Below are 23,816 nucleotides of genomic sequence, written 5' to 3' on the forward strand. Positions count from 1 at the left end.
GGTTAATACCACTTTCACATTGCAAAAGCCGTGTCGCACCTGGGATTTGGACACAACCTGGCATTTAGAAGAGGTGAAGCAATAAGTTGGGTCACTGACGTCACATGGGGACGGGGTGGAGTGGCAGCACGTCATCGGGGGAGGCGCTTGGAGCGGATGCTTCCTTCTCCCTATAGTCTAAACAGGACCTATCTTTTAACCCGGGTCACAATGCCGGGTTGCTGGAGCCAGGTTTTTTCCTGTTGGCGCTTTCACACACCGCACAGTGACCCGAGTCGACCCAGCAACAACCCAGGTCGGACCGGGTCATTTGTGTGGTGTGAAAGGGGTTAGGTATAAAGGGAGATCACCAGAGACTCACCAAGGCTCATCGTACCAGATATTCTTTCAATCCCTTATATGAATTACAAAGGATCAAGAACAGCACATGGGGGGTTATTTTGGTTCACTTCTTCTGACAAATTCCTTCTTAGATGGACAAAACCATGTGCACTGCAGGGGGGCAGATGTAAAATGTGCAGAGAGAATTAGATTTGGGCGAGTTATTTTGTTTCTGTGCAGGGAAAATTCGGACTGCTTTATTTTTACACTGCAATATAGATCTCACTTTGAAGTAAAACCCCCACCCAAATCTAATTCTCTATGCACATGTTACATCTACCCCACCTGCAGTGCACATGGTTTTGTCCCTCTAAGAAGGGATTTGTCAGAAGGAGTGAACCAAAATAACCCCCATTATTACAGGCACTTATTAGGGCAATATCCTTTATGTGGTGCATTTTTGAAGGCTGCAATAAAGATTTATACAAGAAGGTCCTACTATTAATCTATATATCAACTAAGAACATTGTCTATCCGATGGCCTTAAGATGAAGTAATAAAATAAATATATTTTCCCATTTGCCAAATTTTACTTGGGCGTAGCAAGGCACTGGACCTATAGATATCTGCTAAAACTTCATCACATGACCGCCCCCATCCATCCACCAGAAGTCATCTGTCTATAGATAATTAGTGCTTCCCGTGCGAAGCTGGGGTGGGTTGCTAGTTTATTAGAAAACGAAATAGGGACAACTATACAGTATATTATTTCTCTAGGAAGAATTCTGTATACTATATTCTTGAAACCTTAGAGCGAGATCTGGCATTGAATAAGTGTTGCAATGAGAGCAGAGTGAGTAAGGGTACACCTGTATCTTGCCTACCAATTCACTTAAGCAGCCCATACACGCTGCTTTGTGGGCGTGCTTTCCGTGCTGCACTAGCACGGATCACATTGCATTGCATTGCATGTGCATCCGTTGTGCATGCAATGCAATGCAATGTGATGAAACCTAAGTACAAAAAGTATGTGCAAGCACATACTTTTTGTACTTAGGTTTCATCACATTGCATCACATTGCATCACATTGCATGCACAACGGATGCACATGCAACGCAATGTGATCCGTGCTAGTACAGCACGCCCACAAAGCAGCGTGTATGGGCTGCTTATGGGCTGCCTGGTAATACTGTAGCTCCTACTTAAGCACTTAAATTTGTATTCTTAATTATCTCTTACCAATATTTCATGGGAGTAATAAATTGCTTTTATTTACTTTGCCTGTGTGTTGATTAGGAGTCGGATTTAATTAGTGGCAAAATCACTGTGATTTACAGCAATTGCCGTTTCTCAGATTCACTTATTCAATTGAAAATTTGGAAAAATTTAACTGCCGTGAAAATTGTTGCTGGCGGTGAAAACTGAAAAATAGGTAAATCTGCATGTACCCCCTTAAAAAAACTCACCTAAGTACCCATTTTTCAAAGCCTAAAACGGCTATTCCCACTCATAAAGCACCTCAGTATACCTGTCCCATAACTTGTACCCAGAGGGATTTTCCCCAAGTGTATAACTAGCTCAGAGGTGGTGATAACTGAATAGGCACTTTTTTTTGCCATTCAAAGGAACATTTGTTGTTTTCAACTCAAAAACGGCTTTTAAAGGCTAACTGAATTCAGCTTGATATGGTAACATTATTTTTGTACTTGCATATTGAAAAACAATGCATTTGAATGGTTAAAGAAACACTGCCTATAGAGAAAAAACCACATTGCTCAAAGTCACACTGACAAAGATGCTTCATGGATTGTGAAATTCCTTTAGACAACATTGTAGGTCAGATGACCCAAGCCCATCGTGTTACGTTAGCCAGTTTAGGTTGACTGGCACTAGCTGCCAACAAGAAATTACCCAGGATGCTCTAATGCATGTGTGGCTGACTAGATAGAACACAGTGTTGTTGTTGGGGAGGAAGATGTATAACTCACAAACAGCGAACACTTTGTTACTGGATTCCTGCATTTCCAACATTGCCTGGTACGGCCAATCACATACACTGCACGTGACAGCTGGCAATGCAGAGAAATATTCTGTCACCAAGCACGGATGACAGACGTAGCGCTGTGGGGTGCTTGTGAAACTATTATACTGTAATAGTGAAGGAAGCAGAAAAGTTAGAGTTCAATGGTTGTCTTATTTGACAGAGTGTCTTGAGGCAAAAGGCTGCAATAAATATTCTAATAACAATAACTAGAAGGCCAAAATACTGTCAGCTACCTCCTCGCAGGTCTGACTACTCAGGTCCTATAATTAGCATTTTTGGTTCATGTCTGTTTTCATTGTCTATGATCAAAATGTATCATTTATTGTTTTATTATTACCAGTTATTTATATAGCACACATATTACACAGCACTTTACAGAGAATAGTTGTACATTCACATCCGCCCCTGCCCCAGTGGAGGTTGCAATCTATATTCCCTACCACATGTACATGCACACACAGACACACAGACATTCTAGGGTTAATTTGTAAGGAGCCAAATAACCTACCAGTATATTTTTGGACTGTGGGAGGAAACCAGAGTACCCGGAGGAAACCCACGCAAGTACGGGGACACAAACTCCGCACAGTTAGGGCCATGGTGGGAATCACACCCATGACCGCAGCACTGTGAGGCAGTAATGCTAACCATTACACCGTCCATACTGCCCAAGATAAATCATCACTGTGGTGGCTCTTTTCCACTTAGCATGAAGTCTGCATGGAATGTACAGAGTGACAGATAGCTTAAAGGTTATCTGCCTACAAATATGGAAATCTGTGTATGAAATATGTAAGTACAGATGTCACATATATCAACCACAAAAGCTGCATGTCCATACGATTTGCATCATTTTGTGAATAACACATCTTTTCATGGAAAAACTCACCCGAAAAGATGCTCATCGCTACCAAGTCATGCCATAGCATAGCGTGATTAGAAAGTCTGTAAGGAGGTTAGATGTAAATGGACATAAGCAGATGAGCACTTATCTTGGCCTGCATTCAGCGCAACATGAGTTTTTCAGGTTTTGTTTTGTTTATTAGTGCTAGTTATTTCCTATTCATTGCAGGGACCCCACCGCCAGCTTTATACACAGCGACGCAGGTACCCCCGCGGCACGGACACCCTTGCCCACTCCACCACCTACGCTTACCTCCATGCGGGGGGCCAGGGGCGAACTGCCGCCCTCCAGTGGCCGGCGCCCTAGGCAAATGAATAGAGCTGCCTAGTGGTGGCGCCGGCCCTGTACACATACAAGATGCAATAACATTTTCAGGATTTCCTAGTAAAAGTCTTGAAATCCTCACCTAATTGTAGATGTAGGGAGTTACCGTATCTATGAGGGAATATGGGGTGACAATTAATAGGATGAGAGATCCAAGTGTAAGAGATGTGGTAAGAAATCTCAAGCTGCAATCATTTACACTGCAAGACCAGTTTGATTTTGCAGTGTAAATGATTGCCGCTTTAAAAAAACTTGGAGATTTCTTTCCAAATCTCTCACTTTCTGAATCTCTCATCCTATTACATTTCCCCCTGTGTGCTTATTCACTGGAATGGAAAACATTTTACAGGATACAAAGCCCATCAATATGTCTCCTAGCCAAATACAGTACTAGAAGTATTTGACCATATAAAATCATATATATAGAATAAGAACAAGCATAACAAGACACACCAAAATTAATAATGTATTAGTGTACGGTATGTAATGTAATTGAGATAAATAAATAGGATACATACTTTGGGACCACATGTATTAGGTCGATAGTTAAAACGTGCATTAAGTCGACATGGGCAATAGGATTATTTATGATTTAGTCGCAATTATATTTTTACTTTACTATCAATGTGGACTAGGATTGTGAGTGGTAAAGCTGGCCTGAAGGTAATGCAGTACACAAGTTTGGGGTTCAAGTGCTCCAATCTACATATTGACACCCACAAGAATGCGAAAAACCCATGTCTACTTTTTCAGATATCAGCCTTTTGCTTTTTAGCCATGTTGACTTTGTGCATGTTCCTTTTCTGTTCAACCTAGATACTGTTGACTGAAAGCCTGTCAACCCTATAATCCACACCCAAATAAATAGCAGGTACTGGCAGTTGGAATTTTCATGTTTCTTTCCATTAAAATCCCATGTCTACTTATATTTTTGGAATAATAGGACAGAGCTGAGAAAATAAATCGTCCACTGTACCTGCACGGGTTGTGATCGTTTGGTCGACCACAACCAGGTCGACACCACTAGCATGGGTTAAGGTCGACATGGGTCTAGGTCGAAATGGCATGTCGACACAAGCAGTAGGTCGACATGGGCTGGTCGACATGGGGTTTTTCACCGAATGTCGACACAGTCAACATGGACACAGTTTGAAGTGCACCGCATCCCCTTGCAATGCTTTGGGCACACTATTTTATTCTCTCACCATGCCCTAGTGGATGGTAGGGCATGAAATACCGCCTGTCGGCACATGTCGGCTCAAAAAATACGTGAAAACCCCCATGTCGACCTTTTGCTTGTCGACCTAGCCCATGTCGACCTAATGCTTGTGTCGACCTAGTGTCATGTCAACCTAGACTCATGTTGACCTAGACCCATGTCGACCCAATGCTTGTCGACCTAGCTGCTGTAGACCTAATGACCGTATCCCACCTGCACACCCATTTTTAAGCTAATGTACAGTAAAAAGTACAGATATGTCCTCATACATCACTGCTGCAGTGTGCCAGGTCCTGTGCAACTTCACTAACATCTTTTTTTTTAGGTTTACTTACCAAAATCACATCTTATGCTAGTCTAGCATAAGACGCAAATGTTTAGACAATGTTTAAATCAAGCAGATTAAACTGCTCCCATCCAGTAATCAATTTTTATTCAATCCAACCAACTAGTTGGATGGTTGGAGGAAAGTTGGTTGGATGTATGGCCAGTATGGATGCTAATTACTGTAATAATAGTAAGAATACATGGTGTGATTTTGCTTGCGATTCGATTGGGATCGAATTGAATGGTACGCAAAATGCATTCGATTTGACTATATAGTACAGATCTGTACTATATAATCTTGCCTGACCAGACTATTTTTCTATTCGATTTACACTACAGGGGAGTGCGCATTGGAATGGAATCTGCATCAAATGAAGAAAAAACAACATTCAATTTTCAATTCAATTTTGCTTCTATAAGCTAAATTGAATAGAAAAATAGAGCATATCTTACCGTGTGTACCCTCTATAACTGGTATATTGTATGCAACGGAGTCTCTGAATCTGAACATAAAGTGCTACATTGAAGCAGACACAGCTTTTTGGAAAACAAATTCTACTGTGCTCCCTATACAGACTGAGTCACACCCAATATCGAAGTGTCACATATCAAATTAAATGGCATAGTCTCTGTAATTAATCAGCATATGATAATACATAGCCACAGCTCTGACAACCAACGCCTCTCAGTGTTTTGTAATGTCCCAGAGAATAAATAAGGGTCTCATATAAAGCACTTTAAATATATCAAATCGCTCACAATTTTCCTGTAATATGTATTATGAATAATGAAGTCCACAAGCATCTGTTTTGTGGAGTTGTACAGATATCAAATACATGTTTAATATTTAGTCACAGGCACAAAAATGAGTTCAACCCAAATCAGATACATTTCGAACGAACAGTGTAACATCCCCTGATGTTTTTCCTTTTAGCACCACGTATCATGGTCACCTAATCCCTTCATTCCCAGGCTGATGACGAGATAACCTTTGGATAGGGCCCAGGACACATTTGGGGAAGGACCTCTTAATCACCACACCGTGCCCACAGGGAGTCAGCTTATGACATAACCATCATCAGAGTCTTTGTATGTCTTCAATTTTAAATCAAGACAGTATAAAATGAAGGAACCTGATGGTCTAGAACAGTGTTTTTCAACCTTTTTACCTTGGGGCACACTAAATAAGTTTTAAAAAATCCCAAGGCACACCATGATCCCCACAGGGCAAAACACATTGGCCCCCACAAGAAAAAAACAAAAACCTATTGGTCCCCATATAAAAAACAATCATATTGGTCCCCACAGGTAACAAAAATAAAATACATTGGCCCTTTACATGAAAAGAAGAGACCAGTTGAACTGGTGGTGACTGTAAACTGGTTTGGGCATCTCCAGATCTGGGGGCACACTTGAGAACAGCTCAAGGCACACTAGTGTGCCACGGCACAGTGGTTGAAAAACACTGGTCTAGAACATTACTGACATCCAACATTTGAGAGTTATTCTCCTAAATTAATTAAGTGGCTCCTATGTTATAAATAATTTTGTCTACTCCTATGTAAAATATCTACTAAGAAACATTTAAAATGATAGCACTCAGACTTAATATTAATATTTTACAAAATTATATTATTAATACAAAATTGAAGAATATTGAAATGTACAAATATGTCCACATACATCTATCCTTAAACTGTTCTAAGTAGCCCCACTTATGGTGTGTACACACGGGGGCGATATGCCGTGCTATGCGAGTCCCGATGCGACCAGATCGCATCGGGACTCGCATCGCACGGCATGCATGGAGGGGCACAATTTAGACTATATAGTGCAGATCTGCACTATATAGTCTTGGCTGCCCTCTCTATCCCGATTTGCGCTCACACGGGAGCGCATTGGACTCGCAAGCCCTAAAAAAGCATGCGATTTGGCTTCCGATGTTCACTATATCGGCAACATCGGAAGCCATATCTCACCATGTGTACACACCATTAGAGCACCATGGACACTGCCATGCCAAAAAACTAATCTTTCAGACTTGACCGCTTATTAGAGAATTCCCAAATCGATTATCGAATGACTGTGCATGCTGAGGGATATTAGAGACTGAAAATGTATATGGATCATAAAACGCAAAAGAAGTCGCAGATTGATTGACAGGAAACCAGCATTTAGCTCCCAGGGAGGGTTCATATTTCATGTAAATCCCGGGGACCTGCTGGCAGGGGACAGGAGAATTAAAAAAAGGAACATACAAAGAATGGGTGGGTGCTGATTATCTGAGAAAGCTCTCTCTGCCAATCAGCAGCCGCCCATTCTTTTGTATTCAAATATACTACCCGCCACCTGCTGCCACAGGGGATGCATCCTGCCCAGTGCTTCACTGCTCTGCAGATAGGTGTGTGCCACCCCCCAAAAAATGGCCGTGATTGAATACTAATCATCGAATAATTGCCATTTTACAGGGGAAATACAGGTGACCGGTGTCAGGCAGTGTTATGCTTTATCTGCAACTAATCCTAAACACCTAGCACACTGTGGGCAGGATTCTTGTTGGCTCTGTGAACTGTGAAGAACGCAGATTACCGAGTGGCAGAGAGGCCACCCTGTCCAAAAAACATATTTCCTCGCATGTCGCAGCAGCATGAAAGATCATTTGATGGTCCTGCCTGTCTGAACTGACTTTTGTTTGCGTGCGCCTGCTCGAAGACGGCCCTCGTACCCAAGGGGATGCCCAGCTTTTTCATGGGGATGCCCACTCCGCTGAACTCCTCCCCGCTGCAAACAGCCCAGCAAGAGCGCTACTTGCCACAGCTGTTTGCTTTGGTGGACATGCATTAGGTTAACATAACAAAAGGTGGACCCATATATATTTGCCCCAAAATTATGCGAACTGCATCAATTTTGCCACATGTTATATTGCAGAGTTTATTATCATTTTTTGGTACTCTTTACCTAGAAGGGCGGCCATCGCGGGCATCGCATGCACTAAAAAATCGGGTGCAATGCGACCAACGCGATGCCCACGATTTCCCATAGGGAACAATGTTAAATGTCCCAATTGACCAGATTTTACTGTTCAATGTCTCAATTGACCCGATTTTTCCATAGGAAACAATGTTAAATGGGCCACAGAGGCCAAATAGGCACCCTGAAGTGTGAAATGGCCCCCACAATTGTTAACGCCACCCCACGATCAACGTCAACCCGAAGCGTGGCGAGCGCAGCGGTACGCGTCCTACGACCTTTTCATACCCCCACTATCCACGGGGTGCCGGACGGGTTCCCAACAGTCATTTACCCGACGTCGGGATCCCGACAGTCATTTACCCGACGTCGGGATCCCGACTGTCAAATCGCCGACAGCCGGGTGCCCGACGGCCACCCGCTATTTTCCCTCGTGGGGCTACACGACCCCCATAGAGGGAGAATAGAATAGGTGGCTCGCGTAGCGAGCCACCGTGCCCGCAGCGTGGCGAGCGCAGCGTGGCCAGCGCAGCGAGCCCGCAAGGGGCTTTTTTGCGCTCGCCATGCTGTCTGACTCCGGACAATCGGGATCCCGACGTCAGGATAATGACTGTCGGGATCCTGACTGTCGGAGTCACATACCACACCCCTATCCACGTCGGCGTGGAGTTGAGAATAGAAAGTGTGGCGAGCGCAGCGAGCCACCGAGCCCGAAGCGTGGCGAGCCCCGCGAGGGGACGCGGACACCTTCACAGGTATACGCGCCCCCTCGCGGTCTTCACAGCTGTCCGCGTCCGCTCGCCATGCTTCGGCGTCCGCTCGCCATGCTTCGGGCTCGGTGGCTCGCTGCGCTCGCCACACTTTCTATTCTCAACTCCACGACGACGTGGATAGTGGGGGTATGAAAAGGTCGTAGGACGCGTACCGCCGCCCCTCGCGGTCTCGCTGCGCTCGCCACGCTTCGGGTTCACGTTGATCGTGGGGTGGCGTTAACAATTGTGGGGGCCATTTCACACTTCAGGGTGCCTATTTGGCCTCTGTGGGCCATTTAACATTGTTTCCTATAGAAAAAGCGGGTCAATTGAGACATTGAACAGGAAAATCGGGTCAATTGGGACATTTAACATTGTTCCCTATGGGAAATCGCGGGCATCGCGTCGGTCGCATCGCATGCGATTTTTTAGTGCATGCGATGCCCGCAATTTTTTACTAACGATGCCCACGATCAAAATCGTGGGCACCCTTCTAGGTTAGAGTATCAATTTTTTTTATTTTTTGAGGAGGGGGGATTTATATATTTTTCCAACATTTCTTTGAATATCTACATGGATTTCAATTCATAATAGTAACTTTGGCAAGTGTGACGTCACACTTTTGTACTGATGTTGGTCATATATTATGAAACACACAAGACTTTTGGATTATTTGTTTGCCAACCATTGTCATGTCGACCTTTTAAACAGTTCCGCCTAAACCTTTAGATCTTCTATACCACACCCAACTAAGGGCCTTACTCTAGTTTACTCTTTCTGACAAATTCCTTCTTAGATGGACAAAACCATGTGCACTGCAGGGGGGCAGATGTAAAATGTGCAGAGAGAATTAGATTTGGGTGAGTTATTTAGTTTCTGTGCAGGGTAAATACTGGCTGCTTTATTTTTACACTGCAATATAGATCTCATTTTGAAGTAAAACCCCACCCAAATCTAATTCTCTCTGCACATGTTACATTTGCCCCACCTGCAGTGCACATTGTTTTGTCCATCTAAGAAGGATTTTGTCAGAAAGAGTGAACTAGAATAAGGCCCTAAGACACAAACTTGAGAAAAAAACTTGCAAAACTGAAGAAGTCCACAGCATGGTAAATGCCCTAGGAATCTTACATGATATGGCGCAGAAAGCATAGGTCTATGAAGATGCATCTGTATATCTATCTATCTGTCTGATAAGGGGATAGATAGATAGATAGATAGATAGATAGATAGATAGATAGATAGATAGATAGATAGAATATTTACTCAGACACTAAACATAATTGTTAGCTTATGCAGTAATAATAATACAAATAATAATACTCAAGTAATCCCCTACATTTCTTCACTGAAAAGGCAACAGATTTGGTACTGACATTAGAGGCCTCTGACAATCTGATAATCCCGAAGAGATGAGAAAAAAAGCTTCCAGATGCACAGCTTGTGTTCTTAGTGCTACAGCTCAGAGGTATGAAATCAGCTCTTCAGTATTATGCTGATATCAGCCTTTTATGACCACTTAAATATGAAATGTACATGGTCCAATTTTTTTCTCCCACCACCTTCTATGTTTCTGTCTAGTGCATGTAACAGTGATGCCAGCATCCTGGCGTTTCTTCATTTTTGTAAACAAGTCTCTGGAACAACTGGCAGACTTCCCCTCTCCCCTGCAATGCCACAGTGCTGAAAAGTCAAAGTGTGCAATTTCTCAGAGACTGAGCACTATTTATATAAATGCATTATCATCCTGGGTACACACTGTGACACTGGTTATTACGGAAAAATAGTACGATTTTCAAATGCCCTCAATGAATGTTATCTTAATAAAGATAATGTTACCTCAATATCAGTCAAATTGTTTTCATTCTACCACTGTCTAGCATCCGTCAATCTGTATGTTTTTTTGTTATGGTCCTCTGCTATTTGCCATCCTGTCTTTCACGTTTCCTCCTCCTGAGCCCCTAAAACTCACCTTGGTTTCTCAGATTAAGGTCATGCGAGCCGTCTCTCTCCCCCCGCTGCATGGTAACGGCCCCTGCTCTGGCAGAAATCTGCTACACACACAGATTACTAATCTCCCTCTTTCCCAACAAAAATGACACATCTAAGCTCATATCCTACTAGGTCATAAATTAGGTCAGACACACTCTATCTATTTCACCAACCAAAATGCATTTATTACATCTATTATCTCATTATCTTCATAATGATACACACTCGCACATAAAAAAAAATTAGCATGTTGATATTTTTGAATAAAAGTATACCTGGTTAATTGCTTATGAGCCTGATTCAGGGTTTTACGCTATGCCGATATTAATGCAAGTGAGCGATTTTTGGCAGACTGCGCATGTGCCGTGATTGCACAGCATATGTGCTAAGGTGCCACTGCGCTCGCAATGAAGATTTCTTATAAAAGTGACAGACAGGAAGTGACTTTATGGAGGTGTTAACAAGGCAGGAGTTCCAAAAATGCAGGCATGTCACTGCTGTTTTTGGGGCGTGCATCTGCTGTTCGCTACGAGCTGGCACATACAAAAACACAGCACCTGCGTTCTACTCCCATGTCAAGGCTATCCCATTGGGGAAGAGTTCCAGCCAATCAGATCCTAGCTTCATGTGACATCAGCCACAGGCCCCCCAGCAGGCATCGGCCAGTCTGCGTTCCCAGGGGAACTCCCAGAGTTTTCATGGGGACACCCCCTGCTCCGGTATGGTGTCCGCTCCCCTCCCCCCTACCAGTGCTAACCTTGGCGTATGTTATATGCTGGAGGCATTCGCAGAGGAGCTCTGCACATGCACAAATACGTGCGCAGACACCCCACCATCGAAACGGGGCCCAATTTGGCCCCATTCGAGTATGCCTAAATCAGGCTGTTTATAGAATTCATTAAGAACTCCCCATACAAGCCAGATTTCTCAAATTCACACAGACACACGGTGGGATAAGGAGGAAGCCATCTTTGTTTCATCTTCCTTTCAGCCTAAACTATGCACCAGCCACACATCTGCACATCACAGCTCTACTACTGTTGGTAGACAGCACAGTGCAAAAACAGTGTGCTAAATCACATCAATATCCCTGGTGATCAGGAACCACAGGGGATCCCAGTTTTCTTTGTTAACTATACACAGTACAGTACAAGGCACTTTGTGTTAAGTAATAAAAATGCCAACATGACACAATAGTGAAGTATATTATAATATCATATTGTATATGCCGTGTTGTTATTGCACAGACAATGATTGTTTGCAAATGTTATAAAAGGTATTTAAAAGGCCGTAAGTGGCCCGAGAAGATCCAGAACAAGATGAGGTGGACAGTGCCAGCGTCAAAAAAGGAAAGAAAGGAAAAGGAAAGAAATGATCATCAACAAGTAGGCAACTCACTGAAGTAGAATGTGAAGTGCTTAACAAAGGCTTGAAGATTGTCCCAACAAATTTACATGATGGTTTCAACAATGAAGTGGACATATACCGTGTGGGAAGGAACCTACGACTGAAGGAGTATTTTAAGGACCATGATACCCAGACTACCCTGACACAATCGGCATGGCATGCCCAATTAACGTTCCAGTTTTGACCCTGCCTCCAACAATGCCTCCATAAAGACATTCATAGATCACTAACCCACTGTAATGCACAATGTGGTAAAGTAATGGCCCCTAAACCACTTAATCTCACCAAGGCTGATCTTAAAGCACTGAGAGACCTGTCCATCTATAAGGACATAGTGATACGTCCAGCAGATAAGGGCGGTGCCATAGTTATACAGAACCTGATGGACTATAAAGATGAAATATACAGGCAATTGTCTGACCCAATCACGTATCTAAAATTGGAAACCGATCCCACTATACTGTAAGTTACCAGGTTGAACTTTGTTGCCAAGCACTTGCTACTATATATCATACATACACACACACACAATGTCCAGAAGGCTAAGCACATCCACACGAAATGTCGTAAGGGACCCGGTGCCAGCTGTAGACTGATGCCAGTCAAATATACATACTCACGCTGCCGTGAGTATGTATATTTCCCCTGTTCATCCCCTGCCTTGAGTGACTTCCTTTCCCATGTGCTGCTGCGGCTGCTTCGGCAGCGTGAGTATATATATATATATATATATATATATATATATATATCCAGGGCTATTTTTGTGCAGGCTCCAGCAGGAACTGTGGCCCTTATTCTAGTTCACTCTTTCTGACAAAACCATTTGCACTGCAGGTGAGGCAGGTGTAAAACCCCACCCAAATCCAATTATCTATGCACAAGTAACACCTGTCTCACCTGCAGTGCACATGGTTTTGTCCATCTGAGAAATATTTTGTCAGAAAGAGTGAACTAGAATAAGGGCCACAATTCCTGCTGGAGCCTGCACAAAAATAGCCCTGTCTATATCTATATCTATCTATCTATCTATCTATCTATCTATCTATCTATCTATCTATCTATCTATATATAAATAAAGGAAAGAGGAAGGACAGAGTATAATACCACTTTTAAAAGTGTAATACCTTTTAATTCTAAAAAACACACTAGTTTAACACTTAAAAAACACACGAGGATGGTACGCATACCAAAGTAATCCTCAGTTGTGGGCTGCAGCTACCATATGATTTTATACCACTCCACGGTATCTGCGGTCGTCACTCCAGTGGGATACCAGCACACCACGTCACGCATCCAATCCTCACACAGGCACGCCCCAAATGAGTTTAGTCATAGAGACTTCGTCAGTGGGCTGGCCAGTGTGACGCCAATCTCTATCCTTATCCCACATACAGCCAATCAACTCCGGTCTCAGCCGGTTAGGTTTTCCCATTCTAAAGAGCCGGGTGTCCGTTTAAACAGCCTCTCAAGCTTAAAAATACCAGGCGGCACAAAGCAGCCTTCAAACGGGTGTCAATTAAAACAGCCTGTCAAGCTTTGTGAATACCGGCGGCACGAAGCAGCCGTAATTTTCTCTTACTAATAAAGAGTTTTTATCTTATTTAAAAATGGAAGAGAGCACTTCTCTAATATAAAAAAGAACACCATGATTTTTCTTAATACACCCGTCATCTGAGATTGGACACACTTTACAGCGGTACTTTGAATTTGCTAAAGCAAAACCCCTTGATCATAATACATTACATTATTGGTTACTCCACAGTAAAAATACTCATATTTGCAACAAAGTTTCCTGCATGTGTTTGGAAACAAGTCATTAAAAAGAATATGCTTGGAAACAAATCATTAGGAAAGCATATCAGACAAGTGAGTGATCCTGCTATCTACACACACCAATTTACAGCATACAGCGTATCTATTATCACTTCATTATTATTTATCTACTCATCATATTCGTAAGTACATGATCACAAAGGACAAATATGAATAAATATTTTTAATTTTACACTTTAAAAGGAAATGCGAGTTTTAAAAAAGCGGGGCATAGTTACAGTAAGAGACCAGGAAAGGGACTCCCTCCTAGTGTATAAAAGAAGAGAGGACAAAAGGAAGGCTGAGTCTAACATTTTCTGCCCATCTGTAACACAATACAGTGCATCCCAAAAAGGGGTGGAAAAAATAATAAAAGAAAACTGGCACATTCTGAAGCTGGACCCCGGTTCTGGCTGAACATCTTCCGGATAAACCGGATACACACACACACACACACACACACTAGTAAGCCTTCTCATAGCAAAAGCATTAAAAGCTAGTCTGCTACCTTCTGTGTTTGTGCATATGTGAGAAAGACATGTAGTTTCACTCCCTGCCAGCAGATGGCAGTGTTTTGGAGACTCATGGACACTAGACATATATATAGATGATGTGTAACTGAAACACTGCCATCTGCTGGCAGCGAGTGAAACTACATGTCTTTCTCTTTCATACATACAGAAGCACAGAGGCAATCACAAGGTGGCATACTAGCTTTCTAAGAGAGCTCGAGAGAGAGAGAGAGAGAGGGAGAGAGCGGAAGGCAGGGAGAGAGAGAGAGAGGGGAAGGGAGGGAGAGAGTGAAAAGGGAGAGACAGAGAGCACGAGAGAGAGGGAGAGAGCGCAAGAGGGAGGGAAGAAGGGCGCGGGAGGGAGAGAGAAGGAGGGAGGGAGAGAGAAGGAGGGAGGGAGAGAGCGCAAAAGAGGGAGGGAGAGAGCGAGAAAGGGAGGGAGAGAGCATGAAAGGGAGGGAGGGAGGGAGGGAGATAGAGCACAAGAGGGAGGGAGAGATTTTGATCTCATAGGTATTACTGAAACTTGGTGGGATGAATCACATGAGTGGGAGGCTAACATAGAAGGTTATAGTCTGTTTAGAAAAAAAACATTAAGTAGAAGGGAAGGCGGGGTTTGTTTATATGTTAAACCATCCTTAAAACCATACCTAAGGGAAGACATAAATGAGAGAACAATGGAGTCGATATAAGATTACAAATCGCAGGTAATATCAAAGGGGCTAAAAAACATATAGTCGGAACATGTTATAAACCACCCAACATAAATAAGGAGGAAGAAAAAACCTCTTGCTACAGGTGGGAAAAGCGGCCACCTTAAATGACATTATTATTATGGGTGACTTTAACTACCCAGAAATAAATTGGAAGGATAGGTCAACTAGTACCGCTAAGGGAAATGTTTTATTGGATGCCCTAAATTACCACTATTTGTATCAATTTATTGAAAGTCCAACCAGAAATAACAATATCCTGGATCTCTTGATAAGCAACAACGGGGACATTGTTACTAACATAACCATAAGGTAGACATTGGGGAACAGTGATCGCAATATGATCACATTTTATTTAGATTTTAACAAAGATAAATATATTGGAGCAACTAGGTCCTTAAATTTCAGAAAAGCAAACTTTGGTAAGGTTGAGGAGTCCTTAAAGTATATAAAGTATAAAGTATATAAACTGGAAGGAATTATTTAGAGGTATGGATACTACTAAAAGGTGGCAAACTTTAAAAAAAATACTGCTGGAGGGCACTGATAAATTTATTCCTAGTGTAAATAAAAGAACAAATGTCAAAAGGAAACCTATGTGGCTTAACAGCAAAGTCAAATTTGAAATAGCTAAAAAAAGGAGGCATTCAAAATGTTTAAACAAGATGGGACACCCAAATCATTTGCCGCCTATAAAGAATGTAATAAGAAATATAAAAATACAATCAAGATGGCTAAATTAGAGACTGAACGTAAAATAGCCGCAGATAGCAAATCTAATCCCCCCAAAAATCTACAGTTATATAAACGGGAAACGGTTAAGGAAGGAATATATTGGCCCACTAAAAAATGAGCAGGGTGCCCTGGTAATAGAAGGAAGAGTGAAAGTGGCATTTTTCAATTAATTTTTTGCTTCAGTATTTACAAGGGAAGAATCTCCCACAGATGAAATGCTTGGCTCTTGATTGCTCCCAAACTGTATGTTTGACTGAGGAAATAGTCAAAAATAGATTACAGAACCTAAATAGTAACAAATCTCCTGGCCCGGACGAAAAACACCCTAGGATACTAAAAGAATTGAGTCCTGTCACAGCACTACCATATATCTGATATTCGAGGAATCAATAAACTCGGGGACAGTACTAAGGGACTGGCGCATAGCTAACGTAGTACTAATATGGAAGAAAGGTTTAAAAACTAACCCTGAAAATGATAGACCGGTCAGCCTTACATCCATTGTGGGGAAAATATTAGAAGGAATAATAAGAGATCATATCCAAAATTTCTTAGAACAGAAGAAAGTGATAAGTAAGGCTCAGCATGGGCTTGTAAAAAATAGATCCTCATAGAAGCTAATTAAATTAGTCTAACATGAAGTCAGTAGGGGGCTGGACTTCTGTTGATGTAATACAGCTTGATTTCACTAAAGCTTTTGACACAGTGCCTCTTAAAAGGTTATTAATGAAACTAGGTCATTTAAATTTAAATTACTAGGTAATTTTAGGGTTAAAATAAAATTTAGGGATAAAATTTGTTATTGGATTAAAAACTGGTTGCACAATCGGGGACAGAGAGTGATGGTAAATGGCATACATTCCAGCTGGGGTAAGGTCCAAAGTGGAGTCCCGCAAGGTTCAATATTGGGACCCACCTTGTTTAATATATTTATTAATGATATTGAAAGTGACATAGTGAGTAAAATTGCAATATTTGCAGATGACATGAAATTGAGTAAGGAAATTAACTCAGAAAAGGATGTGGAAACACTACAAAGTGACTTAATTAAACTGGAAAGGTGGGCGGAAAGGTGGAAAATGCAGTCTAACATTGAAAAAAGTAAAGCAATTCATTATGGGTACAAAAATGAACAAGCTACTTCTAGGCTAAATGGAGTTATTATAGGGATTTCTGCTGTAGAAATGGACTTAGGGGTCATCATAGATGAAAAATTGGATAATAGTGCACACTGCTCAAGTGCAGCAGCAAAAGCAAACCGGACACTGGCATGCATTAAAAGGGGTATGGATTCAAGGGATGCCAATGTGATAGTGCCTCTTTACAAGGCATTGGTGAGAGAACACTTGGAACATTGTGTTCAGTTCTGGGCACCACACCTTAAAAAGGACATAAATGAATTGGAACAGGTACAGAGAAGGGCGACTAAGCTAGTAAAAGGTCTTGAATCACTAGAATACAAAGATAGGTTAACCAGGCTGAATATGTTTTCACTTTAGAAACGGAGGTTAAGAGGTGATATGATTAGTATGTTCAAATACAGGATTGGGAATAATATGGAACTGGGAGATGATATGTTCACTGACAGGCCTATACTTAGGACATGCGGGCATGTACTGAGGCTTGAGGAAAATAAATTCCACACTGAATTAAGAAGAGGATTCTTCACCATTAGAGCAGTAATATTCTGGAACTCATTGCCAGTGGGGGTGATTACAGCAACTACTGTTAATGAATTGAACTCAAAACTGGATGCATTTTTGGGCACTAAGGGAATCCTATAGATATGACTTACTCAAGTCAGTAGTAACATGTTAGATAGGTTGAACTCGATGGACCAACGTCTTTATTCAGCCTTAATTGCTATGTTACCATGTATGTTCCTGCACAACCCCAGACTAAATCCAATGGGGGCTACAATAGAATTAATAGAGAAATAAATAAAAAAATACAGAAATCATTTATCTCTCAGAATTTTTTTTTTACATATTTTAACGATAGAAGAAGAATTTTGCCATGATATGAAAATAGCCAGCACTGTCTTATTGAGACTGAAGATTTTGCTCAGTGTAGCAATAGAAAATCCTCTTTCCTGCAATTTATCAAAAAAGTTTATTGGGTCAACTGAGCAATGAAAAGCACATGGGCAACAATTGCTGCTAGCAGAAGGAATCATTTTGACTAGGCCCAAAAATTGTGCTTGTGTGGTGATAAGTCCTAAATCAATCAAAAACTGCAATTTTTATGGGATTTTAATCAATTCTGCCTGTCACATAAACCAAAAGAGATTAATAAATACATTTAAATACTTTATCCCTGTATTGCAGTATTAACCACTGGCAGCAATTCAATTGTGCTGCAATCTTGTGCAGCTAAATGCTCCACTTTTGTGTGCAGTCAGTGCGATAAATGACATTGAACTTCACCCCGTCACTCAAGATGGGAGAACAGGACCGCATAAACAACTGAATCACCTCATCACAATGCAAAAAGCAGTTTTAGGGACCCTGGAACACAGACATAGGGCCTTATTCTGATTGACTCGCAAGGCTGCGAAATTCACAGCCTTGCAAGTCCATCAGACTCCACCCTCTGCCTGCAGTGCCGGCCACCCCCCCTCGAACGCCATGCCCCCCCCCCCCCCCTCACAGCTGCGAATGGATGAATTACATAATCATCCATTCGCAGGCGGGGAGAATCATTCGATGGTCGCCGACTGTGGAATGATTTCTCCTGAGCACGCAGTTTAGAGTGACCTATATAGTCACTCTAAACTGCGGGTGCCCTGTGCAAGGACAGGGCGGGAAGCTCCCCCCCCCCCGGATGTCCCTCACGGCCTCATTACCATGAAAACGCCCAGCGTTTTTATGGGAACACCCATGGAATGCTGGGCGTTCCCATATGGTAATAGGGCAGCCCAGCACCCCCCCCCCCCCCACCTTCACCACCCCCCGTCTATGGTGCGTGCACCCCGCGAACCGAAAGTTCTACGTCTGCACATGCGCAGAAACGCACGTGCGCAGACTCGCAACATCGGTCCTCCGTGCATATGCAAGGAGCACCGAAGCAATTACAATAACCCCCACAGGCTTAGTATACAAAATACCGTAATTGCAAAGCACAAATGAATATATTGGTGCAACATAAATCCTGTTAATAAATAAATGTTCTATACCAGACGCTGAATACGTTATGATATTAAAGGAAGACAAATCCAGTAAAACAGCATTATGTCAAGTGTCATTATTACAAAAATAGCTCTGAAAACAGGCCTGGAGCACAGACTGTGATGTGGGTATATCCTTGACCAGCAGCAAAGTGTTATTTGAAACTGTTCAAAATGTTAGCACATTCTGTATGGCGAGATACTGTACAGCTCAGACATTCCTAAAGCCCTGGGCCTCCATAGAAGCATTTTGGCCAGTGTTCCCAACTAAGAGCCTGATTCAGGAATGGATGTAGTGCATATCACTACTGAATGTTTGGAAGCAGCAGCTATGTGAAAATAAGCCAATGCCGCAGATTGTGCCTGTGGGAAAAAACTCCTCCTGCCAGACCATTGGCCATCTGAGTTACCATGCATAACCCTTTTCTGGAACAGAGGCCGGCCCCCAACCCACCCAGCCCCGAAATGGTAGCAGCAAGGATGCTACATCTCAGGCGGCACTGCATGCAATTAAACAGGACCCATTCTGAACATATGCAATACTACAAACATTGGAGAGGTCTCTAAATTAGGCCATAGGAATCTGCACATATCAAGCTCAAGATAGTAAAAACTTTGGATTAGCAATTATTTAATTATATTTCACCCCTCAACCATTCAGTAAGTAGTCATCAATGAAGACATGTAAGGTGGTGCTCGTACCAAGGCCACCAGAGGTTCTAAGACCAAGCACACCAATGGTTGGGACTTTTTTCATTTTATTCAAGACCCGTACACACTTCTGATGAAATGAATGCCGGTTCTATTATTCATTACACTGTACTGGGTCGCATATGATATCTTCTGGTTGGCCATGCAACACAGTCAACAAAAAGAAGTCACAAGCGGTTGGTTGAGTAGCCATACACATTAGACAATATGCACAATTTGTTGTTCACATACAGCAAACCATGCAGAAATTGTTCTAATGTCCCTAAGGCTAATGAAAAAAAAAATTTTTTATATATATATATATATATATATATATATATATATATATATATATATATATATATATATACCCGGCAATCAAAGACCCCAGGATGCTATAAATGCATCAAATGTACCACCTGTAATTACTTAGTACAATGCTCCTCATTCAAGCATCCTCATGAGGACAAAAAATACCAGATCCGGCATGTACTCACATGTAGTACCAGATTCATCGTCTACATTATTCTATGTCCATGTGGACTATAATATGTAGGCATGTCGACCCGGCAATTTAAGGAGCGTATGGCCGCCCATCGCTCGGCCATTAAAGCGGCGTTAGAGCATAAACCAATGGACCAACCTGTGGCATCACACTTTAGAACCCAAGGCCACACACTTTCATCCTTGAAGTACTTTATGATCGACCACATACCACCCATGCCTAGGGGCGGCGATCGACAAAAAGCTCTATTGAGATTGGAAGCAAGGTGGATTTTCAGACTCAACACTGTGGCACCTATGGGTCTGAACGAACGAATCATGTGGAACACCTTGACATGACCTCCGGGACTATGACTAAAGCTATGCAATAACCATTTCCAGAACTGTTATTCCAGAACTGTCATTCAAACACGACAGGTTCAGCCTGTTCATTCTTAGGTTGCAGTATTAACCCTAGCCAGTATGTATATGTATATGATCTCTTGATATAACACATACTTGCCTTATAACAGTACTGTGAGTTAGTATAAGTTTCCTCTAGAAATATTAGCACTAAGTCTTAAACGCTAACCACCACCGTTATCAATAGAATGGTACATTACTGTCTCTAATCTTGTATTTATACTTAACACTGACAGAGTGTTTTTATTAGTGTATGTTTGTATTTTTCACTTTTTCACAGCACTATTTTCCACTGCTGCATCCTCCCGATTAATCTCCGTTACACAGCGTCTGGTAACCTAGCAACGGCCAGAACAACACACTCGTCATCCTGTCTGCTTGGCAACGGGCTCTGACGCTGAGGCCGCTGCGTGGTGACGTCAGAACCCGGAAGTTGGATTCGCTCTGCATCCGGCGAGCGTCCACACCCGCTCTGAACGCGTCAACCGACGGTGTACGGTGATAGGAGGTGCCTTACAATGTACACTAATATAAGGTAGGACCCTATGCTTGTTTCTTTGTTATGCTGTCTGCCTGAAGAAGGGGAGTTTTGGTCCCCGAAACTGTTGCACATTAAATCGTTTTATTTTCACAAGACCTGGAGTGCCATGCCAGTGATTTCTCCGAACGGAGCCAGGATCACTACCAGTATTTATATATATATATATATATATATATATATATATATATATATATATATATAGACGGGGAAGGTGCGGCACTCGGCGATGGTACAGGAATAAATCACGGAGCCATATAGGTGGACAACGTTTCAGTTGTATTAAACAACTTTTTTCAAGTCATACATGTATGACTTGAAAAAAGTTGTTTAATACAACTGAAACGTTGTCCACCGATATAGCTCCGTGATTTATTCCTGTACCATCGCCGAGTGCCGCACCTTCCCCGTCTATATATATATATATATATATATATATATATATATATATATATATAAATACTGGTAGTGATCCTGGCTCCGTTCGGAGAAATCACTGGCATGGCACTCCAGGTCTTGTGAAAATAAAACGATTTAATGTGCAACAGTTTCCCCGTCTGTATTATGCTACTTGTGAGGGCACCGGACGCATCATCTATTATCATTGGGAGTGCCTGACCTACTAACTTTTATATATATATATATTCACACATATATACACACACATATACGTTCCCCTGCTTGTCAAAACTTAGTCTAAAAGAAAACATGTAGCACTCCTAAAAACTCAGATTGACTTAATTTTCTAGAATTAAAAAAAAGATGTATTAAAATAACAAAGGCTGGAAGTATGATTTTGCTAGTCATGGAGTAGTTATATTTACGTTGCTTTGGCCTCTGCGCACTGACCCACGTTGTGCGGGGTTAGCTGCTTCACTCTCCGGGTGACCAGTCCGGTTGGGGTTTGGGCAAGTATTCAATGTGTCAAGTGCAGCGCTCTACCCCTTTTAATCGAAAGGGTGTTGGTGTGGTTTGTAGATTGACGGATAAGAAAATAATAGAATAAATGAATAATTGGGCAGGTACTGTTGTGCAAAAAAAAACCTTTACTCGGTTAAGGGGGTTTCTTACATACAAACAGGGTGCAAGAATATATACATATACAAGGTTAGCGTGATACAGTAAATGCAGGTCTAATTTCACGAGTGGGGGGCCGTCTCGGCGGGTGGTACTGACGGACGTCGCTGTGGTGGGGGTAGGTGGTGGCAGGCCCGGGCGCTCCTTATGTACTCCCTCCCGTACAGCCGACCGCGCAGGTGTCCAGTTGTGCACTGTATCCCTTTGCCGTCCGACGCTGCGGGTGGGGGGACGTGGGGCGTCTGACAGGGGCCGTGGGCAGGTGGAGCTTTTGATCATGGGGCGGGGAGGAGCGATCAAAAGCTCCACCTGCCCACGGCCCCTGTCACGCAGCGTCGGACGGCCAGTACCACCCGCCGAGATGGCCCCCCACTCGCTGCTTTCGATTATAAGGGGTAGAGCGCTGCACTTGACACATTGAATGGAGTAGTTATAGTCTAGAACAGTGTTTCCCAACTCCAATCCTCAGGGCCCCCTAACAGTACATGTTTTACAGATCTCTTTGTTGGTACACAGGTGTATTCATTAAGGTCTGACATTTTTTTTTTTAAAGATGGTGTTAACGTTTCCACTTACGATACTAAGTCTGTAATACATGCAGGGCCATAGAGAGTGGTGCATGGCCCAGGTACTACGGGCATGGCTTAATAAGGGCAGGTAGTAATCAAAACTTCAATATCAAAATAGATATCTGAATTAATTAACAGCTGGTCCCGCATGCTTCAAAAAAGGGGTGCTGCACAGATCTGGGAAGGGGGGGGGGGGGGGGTTGCATATCATCATCACCTTGTTTCTTTTCAGAAAGTTGATCCTTCCCAATAATATTCACAAAAAATGGCACACTGCCTGAGTCTTTCCTTTTACTGTGCAATCCCATCTTCACTAGAGGACAAATATGGGCCTCCATTAGGCTCCCAACAACCCCCCTTTTACAGGCTATCAACAAGTCAATGCCTTGGTAATTAATACCTGGTCCACTTACCCTCCTTGGTACAAGTGAATGCACTTTTATTGATCCCTGAGGGCTGGAGCTGGAAAACACTGGTCTAGAATATTCCTTTGGATTTTGTATTTGAAAACATTATTTCTGTGTGGGGTGGGAAGGAATGCCTTCCAGCCTAATATCTAGTCAATCCTGTTATTGGGGGTTGAGGAATATTTCTCTGCATGGTGTATAGTCAAACCTAATGAGGGATCTAAACAACATTGATCACAGAAATATTCCTTTGGCACTGCAGCACAGCTGATGCATCTTGCAGATATATCAGCAGGTCTGACTGTGTGTAGAGATGACCCACCAACCAAACATACACTGGCTGCAGGGACTGAAATGACAGATGGGTGGTCAAATTCAAATGCCTGTTCAGTTATGATGTCTGCAGAGATGTATCAAGCAGCTGATTGGG

General features: G+C 42.4%; 1 protein-coding gene across 6 annotated transcripts in view; it reads right to left on the minus strand.

Annotated features, from left to right (window-relative positions):
- The window catches only part of ANO8 (anoctamin 8), a 101,598-nt gene that overhangs the window by 61,638 nt on the left and 16,144 nt on the right, over positions 1-23,816 (minus strand). Inside the window, exon 1 of one of the 6 annotated variants that reach the window (XM_083180163.1) lies at positions 10,835-10,910. The exons of 3 other annotated variants lie outside the window; for them this stretch is intronic. In XM_083180163.1, coding sequence (XP_083036289.1) covers positions 10,835-10,886 — 52 coding nt within the window. In that variant the 5' untranslated portion in view covers positions 10,887-10,910. Of the gene's footprint in view, positions 1-10,238; positions 10,433-10,701; positions 10,778-10,834; positions 10,911-23,816 lie in introns of those variants that run through there. 2 more of the 6 variants (XM_083180174.1, XM_083180173.1) reach the window with 2 other exon arrangements.

The sequence above is a fragment of the Crinia signifera genome, chromosome 1 (genome assembly GCF_055691185.1).
Source record: "Crinia signifera chromosome 1, ASM5569118v1, whole genome shotgun sequence".
Classification (NCBI taxonomy): domain Eukaryota; kingdom Metazoa; phylum Chordata; class Amphibia; order Anura; family Myobatrachidae; genus Crinia; species Crinia signifera.